This window comes from Pseudopipra pipra, chromosome 1 (assembly GCF_036250125.1).
Source record: "Pseudopipra pipra isolate bDixPip1 chromosome 1, bDixPip1.hap1, whole genome shotgun sequence".
NCBI lineage: Eukaryota > Metazoa > Chordata > Aves > Passeriformes > Pipridae > Pseudopipra > Pseudopipra pipra.
Window position 1 is genome coordinate 107,696,795 of NC_087549.1, and position 12,026 is coordinate 107,708,820.

The following is a 12,026-nucleotide window of genomic DNA, read 5'->3' on the forward strand; positions in this document are numbered from 1 at the left end:
TCTCACTCCCAAGCTTTGTCATTTGAGTGTGTTGGACAGAGATGAGGAGAATTAATTGGTGGGTTTCTTTTGGGGTTCTTGTCTCATCTCCCTGACTTTCCTCTTTTTTTTCTCCTTTGATTTCACTTTTGCATCCTCCAGAAAGTGCTCTGTCACAGCTCCACCTCCACTGCAGATCTCCCCTCCTGCTCCTTTTCAGTGGTAACTGAAAAAGGTACCACTCTTTTTCATCTTCATCTTGCTGCTTGGTCATTTCAGCTGCCACTGCAAATGTTGACTACAATCTTTGCACTAGGGGCTCTATCCCCTCTTCACTACCCCAGCCCTCCTCTCCACATTGAGATCCTGACTGTGACACATTGCTGTGGCTGACCTCCTGCTCTGGGCGGTGTGATACCCTTGTCTCCATCACCCCTTGTTACCTGTGCAAGAAAACACCTTTCCTGGAACTGTAAGGCAATGCCCTACACACCATGGCCCACTGGTTCCCTGCCCTGCAATGCTACCTCAAGGTTCTCCTCTGTCACTCAGAGCTTTATACACTGCAGTTACTGCCCCTCATGGTGAGTAATAACCTTTCATTGTCCTCTCCTGAGTTGTATCCAGCCTCTACCTTCTGTTTTACATTGGGTTTAATTGTAATGTCTTTAGGGCGAGGACTATCTTACTCTTTTTCTCTGTGTATATAAAGTATGTAACACGAGGCAGTTGGTCCAAGGACAGAGCTTTTAAGTACTATGTCTATATAAATAATTACCCTTCTTTGCATCAAGTTGTGATTATGCCCATCTGCTCCATATTTACATGATAAATGTAGCCTTAGTGAATACAGTTAATTAGACTAGCCCTCTCTATTTATAGACCACTTGAGCACCCTCAGTGTTTAAAGACCACCTGAACTTACAGTGAAGCCACATGAGCAGCTTTTGTGGGATTCACTGCCAATGCAGTGCAATATTTCCGTTCATTAGGAAAGTCTCTTTCAGCTTCTGAAACTTCCTGGCTAACTGGAACATGAACTGGATTGGCCCCTGGCAGTGGTCTGCTAATGCTGAAAGAGTTTTTCCAGCAGCAGCTGTCTTTTACAGCTTCCAGGTCTGGCCAAGATAAAATATAGTTACAAGATTTCCAGGTAAAATCTCATTAAAAATTCAAAGGTATTCTCTGCGTGTTCTGGATCATCCTATTTCTCCTCTCTTTGGGGTTGTTGGCCTATCCACTCCTCCCTGAGCATGTAGAAACAAACCTCATGGCTCACAACGTTTTCGCATTGTGTCAGATACCATGATGTTTATCAAACATGATAACAGTAATTTTTTCGAAGAATGAGAAAGTAAGTTTGGTACTTGAGAGGAGACACTTTCACAGGAACTTTTTATTCCTTTTTAGTTTATAGGTCTTTGAAAGCAGGAGTAGTTGATTTGTCTAAATATTCTGGCATGTCGCATCCTTAATGGCATCACTGGAGTTTTTAGATGTTTCTAGGCAGAAAATACGTGGTTTAGCTCTGTAATTTACTGACACTTAATATCCTAAGGTACACCACCTCTGTGAACTAATGCACCCATCTTTTTTTTATTTTTCTTCCTCTCCAGAAAAGCTTCATGGGGTTCTCAAGTATTTGTACATTTCCTCTTCTGGCTAACCTGTGTGAGAAGATGAAATAGTATGTATAAAATTTCAGTCCTTAACCACAAACAGATTATGGTACATTTGCTTCTTTCAAAAGTCATCCTTAGTTAACAAAGCTTCCCACACTTTACTTATGTTGGTTTCCTTCATGAAACCACTATCTAGGTAGTATAGAGGGAGGTTGCAGAGAAATCAGGCAAGTAAGTTTTCTCCTAGGGATCCCTGTGATTTTTTCAGTCCTTAAATTATTTGCTTTTTTCAGCATGTCCCAGAGGTCAAATATGTGACACACTCACAGATGTGACATTTCCAAAAGGGGAGCCACCTTTCTGTTGAGATTTCCTGAGCCCAAGAGACTTCTCCATTTCATTTGTTCACCCAGTTGTGGTGCCCATGGCTCAGCACAGGAAGGCCACCAGTACCCATATAACTCTGTGAGGAACATGAATTTAATGTCAGCTGTGAAGTATAGAAGAATCTCAAGACAAGAAAAACCATTCATGGCAGTGCTGACTTTGAATCAGTTTCTGAGAAAGACCAAGGACGTGAGCTGGGATATTACTCCTAAAGCATATTTGTAAATGTAGTCCAATGACTTGGAGGAAGAGTCAAGCAAATCTACATCAGTATTATAAACTGTATATTTGACTGAGTCAACTGCCAAGACTAACTTGGCACCTATTCACCTAACTCAACTATTTCTGCTCATTTAATTGAAACTGCAAATATCAGGAGTTTATTGGGAATGGGTTGATTGACATGAAATATCTTGTAAATGCCTTTGAAATGTTAGTCAGGACACATGAGCTGAGTTCGAACCCTGTGAGTTCAGACAGTGGAAGCAGGAATCAAATTGTATATCATATGTTGAATCAAATATGTTCAACTCTTCTGATCTCTCCCTCATGCGCTCTCTCTCACTCTCTTTGGTTTTTCACCTTCCTCTCTCTATAGCTGCAAAAAAATGTTTCTCAATTGGACTTTTTTAGTGGTCTAGACTTGTGCCAGTTCCTTGCAACTGAACCTTACTGCAGAGAAGTAGCCCAAACAGTGCTTCTGAACTATTGATTATGGACTCAACAAGGTTGACAATCACACCCACAAGTGCATGTCACCAGTCTTCTCTACATTTTTTCTTATCCTGATGCTTCTGCAGCTTGAGGAATCCACACCCATTGCACCTATTTGCTCTCTCAGCCAGGTCCAACATCTCTTACAAACTCAAGAGTTTGGAAAAACTTGAAAAGAAAACTTTCCAAGGAAAGATTAACTAGCATATCATTTTAAGATTGCTGCCTGCTGGGCTAAATATGAAAGGCTGCTCAACATAGGTGAGCTAAGCGGTGTCCCATAGCCAAAGAGAAATGCCATGCTTGGGCAGCACCATGTGAAAGCGAGCACATACCCAAGCTAAAAAGGAAGGGGCACAGGGCTGACACTATCATTTTAATACCTGTTTCAGGTACTGCTAAAACCTATGCGATTTCTGGAAACAAAAGTCACAAAGAAAAAGAAAGAAATGTAATTTTCAAAGGTTGATGTAATTAGGCAGTTAGTCTCCATCAGCATGAGATCCATTCTGCAGATCTTTCCCAGGGAGAAGGGCCTTCATTAGCATTTTGTATCTGGCAGGTTTGCAAGGCCTGCAAGTGTTGAGTGTAGTATTTATTTCCAAAAAATTTATACTCACTTTTACCACAGATTTGATGTCCTAGTTTTAGAGACTGCAGGTTTGACATTGCAGCCATACAGGATTCCATCAGCTTCACCTCCAGATTTCAGTCAGCAGGTATTGAAAGAAATTAGAATTTGTTCTTTTGGACAGGATCACTTTGCTGAAGTACAAGCACAGAGCTAAAACTGAATATGGAGCAGTGAATGACATGCCAGTTATTATCTATTCTGTATGCTTCATTGTGTTTTTTACTTTCTGAATAGGTTCCCTTCCATATGTTAACACTATGTTTGTTGTTTTTGTTTTTTACAGTGTTATAAGAAATAAACTGCCTTTTGAAGATTTTGATGGAGATAAATTTAGTACTTTCCCAGTAAGCAAAGCCTTTCCTTTGATACACTAATCCCTTGATAATGAGGATGTCTATGGGATTCCTCTTACTTTCTGCAAAGCCTTATCCATTCATGTGAAAATAGGTAAAGGAATAAAGTGAATGGATGGGTTTTTATCATAAAATGTGGGGATTTTTCTTGGATGAAAAAGCAATCATTCATTTATGCCACCTGGGGAGATGCACACATAAAGCTGTGCTCCCTGCAGAAGCAAATTGCTCTGCTGCTGAGTGGTTTGTTTACTGAATTAATAAGAGGTGAAGCAAAGTCATATTAAAAAAAAAATTGCCAACTTGTCTTATTTCTGCACCAAAGCATGCAAGGTGTCATTTATTAAAGCTTAGCAAAGGGACTCCGGAATACAACCTGTTTACTGGGTTTTATTCTTACACCTTTAGTTAGATTCTCATTTTAGATACTTTAAATTGAAAGTGCAAGAGCAATAATGACTGTCCTATATGTGTGCTTCTCCTGGCCTTCAGACATTGAGGGGCTATCACTGGCGAGGCAGAGACTGCAATGACAAAAACACCACCGTGTATCCTGGCAGACGGTAAAGCTTTTAATTATTTTAAAGGCTTCCTAGTGATTGTGGCTTCTTGAAGAATGAGCTCAAGATTTTATTTTGGCCATATTCTGAGATAGCACATCACTGCTTGTTGCTTGATTTCAATGTGATAGGGACAAGAGGGGATGATCAAGATTAGGGGTGGGGCGCGTTTGCAGGGGTGGTGCACGGGTTTCTTTCCTTTCTCTGAAGTGCCTGCAGCCAAAGTTGGTCAGACACACCAAATGTGGAGGGAGGAGGGAAACCATGCTGCTGAGGCTTACAAACCTTATTACACTTGAGCTAGAGCAGGCTGTGCCTATTTTAGGGAGCAGCAGGGTGGGAGTGTGAAACAGTGGTGCTCGTGGCTGGCTGCTGACCTCCAGCATCCAATCCTCATGGTTTGTGGAAATGAAGGGCTAAATATATACCCTTCTAAGTGAATACCTTCTGGGTGCATACCTCCCAGCTGCCTGAGCATGGACTTTTATGGAGACCTGGAACAGAGCACAGCCAGTCCTACTGGTCTGGCCTTGCTCTGTTGCTATTTTACCTTTTCAAAAACACAGCTCTCCTCTACCATGGTTTTGCTAAGAAGTTGTTAACCAGGACTGATTTTAAAGCATAGATATTAACCAGTTTGTGACCAGATAAACTGAGATTAAGGGTATGGCCTGGGTAGCAGACCTGCATCAGCAGAAATGGTTTTACAGAGTCCTGGATAGATGGATATTCAGAGACTGAATATATGGAGTTTTCCTGCAAGAGAGGTCTGCGCTAATCATACTGTTTTATGGGCCAAAGAAAATCCTCATTACCCTGCACTGAATTTGGAGTGAGGGGCTTGGTGGATTTCAGTGAACACTTAAAAGGGCAGGGAAAAAGGTCTGTCTTTTCCAAGAATCACCCCCACCAACTTCAGCTAAGTGCTGAAAGGATACAGACTGAAAGGATAAGTTTCATTCAGCAACTTCCAGGATTAACTTTAAATTAATATTGCATTTTGCTGGCAAAAATTCCTCTTCTGGATTCAAAGGAGGAAAACCCCCACTCTTCCATGCAGAAAGGAATTTCTAATTGCTTTTTATTCTTAGCGAAAAATGACACTAAAGATCTAATTTCCTCAAAAACCCCTTTTGCTTTATTTTCTGTTAACACTGTTTATCTCTTTGTAACTCTTTTTTAGTCCTGATAACTGGGATGTGAAAAGTGACTCTAACTGCAATGGCATATGGGTAAGTAAATGAAGTTGCACCTTCTTGATTGCTCCCTCTCTTTTTTCCTTCTTTTGAAATAGCCTGCAAATGTTTCTTTTTTTTTTATTTTGATTTATTAACTGATTTGGCTTACTCTTATTTTTTTACTGCCTTTGATATTCCAAATAATAGAACCATTTATTAAAAACTAAACAAATAAGAGAAGCAGTTATGAGTGAAGTTTGTTTAATGATGCTTATGATTATTTAAATAATGATTATTATAATTAATTTAAATGTACATATTAAAATAATATAATGGAAAGCATCATTATTATGATGCAGTGCTTCCTACAGGCAAGCATTCAAGAAGAACTAAATTCCCAGCCTCCGTTTTGCACTGCCACTTTTCAGGTGCTAGATAGCTACTATCATTTCTCCCCTCCAACAGGGTGTGGATCCGAAAGATGGAATTCCCTATGAGGAGAAATTCTGCAAAGGTAAATCTTTAGAGTTAATACAAGAAACAATGTCACTGACAATGCAGGGGAAAGGCATTTTTAATGAGCTTTACAACATCATGAGAAAGGCAAAATGGCAAAATTGTTGGATTTTTTTAATCCTGAGGGTGAGCAAAGAGGAAATGTGAAAAACACCAGCTGCTGGTAATCTCCTGTTAAAAGTAAGTTCAGTTACAAAGTTGAATACGTAGATCAGGGACAGCAGCAGAGATACCACCTCTGCATCTTCTGTGGAGCCTGAAGCCTAACCCAGAGGGTTGGCCTGGGGATTTAGGGGAGCAGTTTAACATCAGCATTTGTCCAGTTTGAATCATTGCCATAAATACATGCTGATCCTTTTCTGGAGAAGGACTTACAGAGGTGATGGCATCAGCTGATCTCCCAAAGAGGTGAAGTGATGGCATCAGCTGATCTCCCTAACTGTGAGGTGGGTGGGTGCCTGTGTGTACACATCACACAAATAACAACCTCACAAAACAGCCCTGACTGCAGTTGCCACGCACCTCACCTTACATTTAAATCAGGGAATGAACCATTGCCTGGCAAGGCTTCTCAATATTTTTAGATGAAAGGCAATCTACAAATGCTAAGTAACATTAATTATAAACCAGACAGGATATTCTAGCAGAAAACCTCATATGAGTAGCACATCCACCACCCAGTTCTGTTATAAGGAGCTTTGAGCAATTTTCTGAGTAATCCGATTTCCCTAAATGTTTAAGTACTTTTTAATGCATATTCTATGGATAGTAAAAATAAACATTGGCTGCACAGCAGAACCTCTGCTGAAATAACATACAATTTGAATATAACTAGGATTTTTTCTGATTAGCAAGACCTCTTCCTGTTTTTCATGCCCAGTTCCCGGTTGTTTCTTTATGGCTGATGGCAAATGCCTGCTAGACATTTTTTGCTGCAGATGGCGTGAAAATCCTCTTTCAGGGTCTGAACGTTTAAGCCTCATGAAGAGTGGTATAGCCAGTCACCCTGTGACTCCCTCAGCTGCCACGGCTGTTCTTCTTTAAGCATCGCTCTCCATGCTCGTTTTCAGTTTGCTCTTTCTGCTCATGTGACTAATAAAATGCATTAATTAGGTGCAGACTCACAAGGGGTCGTGCTGTTGGGAGACTCGGCCGGCGCTCACTTCCACATCCCTCCCGAGTGGATGACTGTCACGCAGATGTCAGCGGTGAGGAATCACATTCAGGTTGCCAAAAACACTGTGCCACTGGCTGCCATTTGCTTTGTCCCCTGTGCTGCAGGTTGCCAATGGGAAACAAGTGCAAAATGCTTCATTGCAATGGAATTTATAGTTATGCGTTCACGTGTATCAGTCCCCTCCTGCATCTGCTGTTATGAAGATAAAAAAACAGCCCTGTGCTACTGCCGGTCCTCCGACATCTGTGCAATTGGGTCAGGGAAGAGTTTGGCTGCAGTGGCCCAGTGCTGTGCCAGAAATACAAACCAGGACATCTGGCTTTCCACACACGTGCCTGTGGCTCAAGGAGACCTGTACTGTCTGTGGGATCAGTCCTGCCATTAGCAGGCTTGTTGGTATGGCTCCTTGCTGTGCGAGTGTTGCAGAAGTGACCCTGCTGATGGTTTGGGAACTTCTGTTTTAGGCATCTGGCTTTGAAATGACGTGCCCTGGGTTGTTTTCCCTCATCTGTGGCATATATGAAATAGGTCTGTTAACTCCAGCATTCAGGCTTTGAGGCTTGTTGAACAAATACATCCGCAGGTATTTGAGGGTCATCCAAGGATTTATAATAGACTTGTCCTTAAGGGAACAGTTTCTGTGACCGTGAAAGATCACGGCCCCACTGATGTCTATATTTGGGTGGTATCCCAGCATTTTCCATTTTCAAACAACATCAAAATGCAGCTGACTGTGAATTATGCTGAGCCTGGGCTGTTGCAGTTCACTGACATGTAATGAAATAATTGAGAGGAAAAGATCACTCCAGCAAACTGCAATTGTGGGGTGGAGATAAATGTGCAGGTATGCTCTTGACCTTCACTGTTGTTTCCTATCCCAAAATGTTGTCACTCCCTAGTCAGTGAGGACTGTTCCTTGTCCTTCTCTGCACAAATGTCTGCTGCATAGGGGTGATCAGATAGATCATCATTACCCACCTTTCCTGATGAAAACCACTGGCCTCTGTAGAAGGATATGGACATTTTCTGGAGAACAATTCTTATTCCAAAGTGTTGGTAGTTACAGTGCTGTGGGAGGTCTGAGAGTTTCATGTATTTTTTCACTTTTGATCTCAGAGCTGATTTGAATGTTGCAGATTAACAGTTGTTTTTCTCTGTTAAATGCTTATAAGTAACTATTAGATGAATGACACTGATGACAGAGCTGATGAGGCACATAATAAATTAGAACTAATGATAATTGAGATTACCTTGTCTAATGAAGATGGTAATAATACTGATGGTGATGATGATTCTCGCAGTAATGCTGGTAGTAGAGCCATGTAGGCAAGAAGAGTTTTAGACTATGTGAGCATTATATTATCACTACAATGAAGATTTAGAAAGCATTTCTGTTGCTTGAAGCTTTCTGGTCCACTAGCTGGATGGGTGAAGGGCTGGTAATAGCATGCTGAGGTAGAAGCTTCAAGGCTGGGAGCTGGAGTGCAGATGACAAAGCGAGTTTTGGTGGCTCCTTGTTACTGTCTGATGGGTGTAGAACAACTTGCATGGGAAGAGAACTGGTGCTCTCTGTGTAAGGCTCAACAAATATACACTTTCGGTGATCAACTCCATCTGGCCAGAGTGTGGGAAAAGTTGAGGACTGGTTGGAAAAGGAGAAGTGGGTCACTTTCCTTTGCAGAAAGAGTGCCTCCAGGTTAGAGCTGGTGCCCATCACTGGGGCAGGGAGGGCTAAGAGAGATGTGTTCCCTCACTGGCCTTTTGTAGTCACTCCACTGACAGCATATAAAATAAAAGGAGTTAATACGTCACTGGAATTGGAGAAGGTAAATACAGTGTATGAGTAGAGTAAAAAAAGAAGCCTGGATTTCACATGGAAATCCAGTGCCGCCTTGAGCCAGTCCCAGATATCTCTTGTGGTGTATGTTCTGAGTCCAGTAAGAAAGGGATGCATTAAAATACCACTTACTGGAGCTAGCAGAGGAAGGTAAAGGAGAATAGTATAGATATTCTTGTGTACCTTCAGATACTGAGTACCCTGAGCTGGGCAGCGTGAGACAGACCTCTGACGTGGGTATGGCACAGTATATTGGTAACATAAAGGAACTTGGGAAAATCAGTTACAGCTACACAGGGCAAAGCAAGGCTGAGCTAATCATCTTTCAGGAGATGCAGCCCTCCTACAGCTAGCTGAGCTCTACAGTAGTGCACTGCACAGCCACCATGGTGTATGTGGTACATGGAGTTTGGGGTAGGAAAGAGCAGATTCTGTTCTAGGACTATTTGCAAGCTTTCCTACCAATCTGGAAAAAATACAGCAGTTAAATATTGATGTAGAGATACAGAGAGCCCAATCATATTAAAAAACTATTCTCTGTGATTAAACTCTTGCAAAATTAAAATGTTATTTAATTTGGAGCTCACCTTGGATAAGAAAGTTGACACCTGAGCACAAAAGTGCCAGCAAAAACATTTCTGAGCTAATTCAGACTTTATCACTGCCTCTTCCTCTTGCTTGTCATCTTTGTCTTGCTCTCTCTGTGTAGAATGTCGATAGCAGCAATTCCACTGCCTTGGGGTTGCGAAGGTGCAATACTGTTGTCTCTTGATGTGTTGTATTAAATGCCACTGGCAAATATGGGTTTAATTAACAAATTAACAGGCTTCATTGCTTTTTCAGTGCAAGACTTTCCTCAAGGAGATTTTCTAAGCACGTCTAGGGATGGGTTTGTTACCATAGACAATGCAGAGAGTCTATGTACTAATCTCACGGAAAACATCTTTAACCTGAGACCACAGAAAGAATATGAAGTTAGGGCTTGGGGAGGAAAGCAAAAGGCATCAGCTTTGTGCACCTGTTGTTCCCCTGTACTGTCAAACTCAAGACATTTGCTTTGATTCTGTCCAAATTTCTTTGATAAGACGTATAAAAATATTAGTTTACCAAATGGTTTTATCTACAGTCAATATTAGAGTCAGTTCAAAGCTTTAATTTCCATTTCAGTAGAATCTTAAACCTCTTAATGGAATTCTAAACAGGGCTTCCTCACCCCTGCCCTGTAGAGGTTTTTTTATCATGTGTACAGGGAAAAGGTTGTGTGCCTGTTAACTCAGATTTATTAAGTGTACTATTTTATTACTTTAATGTTTTTCTATATTTTTACATATCCATTTTATATACTTTATACATTTTACATATTTCTTATTTATATTTATCCTTTTACATGTTTACATATACAAGTGTTTACATATACAAGTATAGAGTGAAATTTACACTTGGTAACAATGCTGTGGGCCCATCTGTTAATCAGCACCACGTCAGTGGCGGCTGTGAATTCCAGTTTTAAAGATAATTATGTGCAGAAATAATTTTTCAGGAGAGATGCTGAAAATTTCATTAAGAGACTCTGCAAAATGCTGGTTTTCCCTGATTATGCTGCACATATTCTACCGTGCAGAGGACTAGTTTTGATGAGTAAGGGAAGAAAGAGAATGCGAATGAGAAATTTCCTCACTGAAGCAGGCTCAGGATGCTGTTTGGGTAGCTGGATGATTAACACAGGGGTGATGAGATGAGCATTTGGGCTGAACAACTTTGGAATTCATATGCCCATGACGCTGAATTGAAGAGCATTGTTGGAAAGATGTTGTATACTGGATTGTGGATTTCCTGGTCTAATTAGGAATTTACTGCCCTCCTAGCAGTGGGATAATAACCCCCTGTGTAATCCAGTGCAGAGAGATGTGCTTCAGTTACATGCACCATGTCATGGAATGCATCACGTTGCATCATTTACTTTTCCCATATCAAGTCCTCTAGTGCCTTCCTGCTCTTTCTGTTTCCTTTCACCTGACCAAATGTGGAGATCTGAATCATGTTCCTGCATCCACCAAGGAGACTGGTTTGAGGGGGAAAACTTGCAAGCACCTGGGCACCAGCCTGCCCACAATGATGCAGCCATAGGCACCCATTTTGTCTGTCACCAAGCTTGAGCATGTATTATATCTCAATGGGGAGATGTGTTTTCCAGTGATATTTCCAAAGCCTTTACCTAGGAGCCAGGCACATATACAGTTATCATATCTCTCAGAAGGTGTTCTTCCCACAAAGAGCATATGGAGGCATTACTTGGTGTGGAAAATATCCATTATAAGGTGGACACATCTTTGAAAGCTGTAGCTCAGGCATGTTATTTCTCCAGTTAAAACAAACAAACAAGCAAAACCAACAAAAATATTCCCTCACTCTTCTCTATGTAGCACTAGGGGAAGTCACAGGTACCTTACAGGAAGAGAATTATACAGCTGTAAGAAGGGGATGAGTCAACTTTATTTTGGCTTTCTGCTTGTCAATAGCTTCTGGCTTTGCCAGACTTTTCTTTCAAAAGGTTCAATAAGAATTGAGCTGAATATTCATTCCTTTGACCTGAAAATTTGTACACTAAAAATGAAGTGTAATGCAGTAGGTGTGCACTTTAAGAGGTTTAGTAAAGCAGAAGAAATGCTGGTGAGGATTTTTGGAGGTGGATAGTTTTTGTGGAAAGCTAATATTGAAAACACTGGTGTGTCTAGCAATGGATATTATGCTCCTGCTGCTCTGTCCATCTGTTTGCAATTGACTTCCAAATAGCTACTAAATGCAGCATTTTTCTGTTACAGATTTGGAATAGAAACAACTTTTATTTCTCATTTTAGAGACAATTTTATTTTGAGATAAAAGCACTATATATTTACAAATGTGCTGGAAATAATACCCTTTCTAGAAAGAGGAATTTTAAAACTGTTGGATCTCTTTTTCATGCTGAATAAAGAGAAAAATAAATCCTGCATTTATCCATAGTCCAGTGAATATCTATTTGCCCCAGAACTCAAAGGGTTCTCAGGTTTTGTTAAAGTAACTGTTTCA

At 40.8% G+C, this 12,026-nt stretch overlaps 1 protein-coding gene across 1 annotated transcript in view; it reads left to right on the top strand.

The window, feature by feature from the left end:
- AOAH (acyloxyacyl hydrolase) overlaps nucleotides 1–12,026 on the top strand; it is a 79,283-nt gene that overhangs the window by 32,343 nt on the left and 34,914 nt on the right. Inside the window, exons 7-12 of the mRNA XM_064670095.1 lie at nucleotides 1,596–1,666; nucleotides 3,620–3,680; nucleotides 4,182–4,252; nucleotides 5,433–5,481; nucleotides 5,893–5,941; nucleotides 7,057–7,151. Of these exons, the coding sequence (XP_064526165.1) occupies nucleotides 1,596–1,666; nucleotides 3,620–3,680; nucleotides 4,182–4,252; nucleotides 5,433–5,481; nucleotides 5,893–5,941; nucleotides 7,057–7,151 (396 nt within the window). The remainder of the gene's footprint in view (nucleotides 1–1,595; nucleotides 1,667–3,619; nucleotides 3,681–4,181; nucleotides 4,253–5,432; nucleotides 5,482–5,892; nucleotides 5,942–7,056; nucleotides 7,152–12,026) is intronic.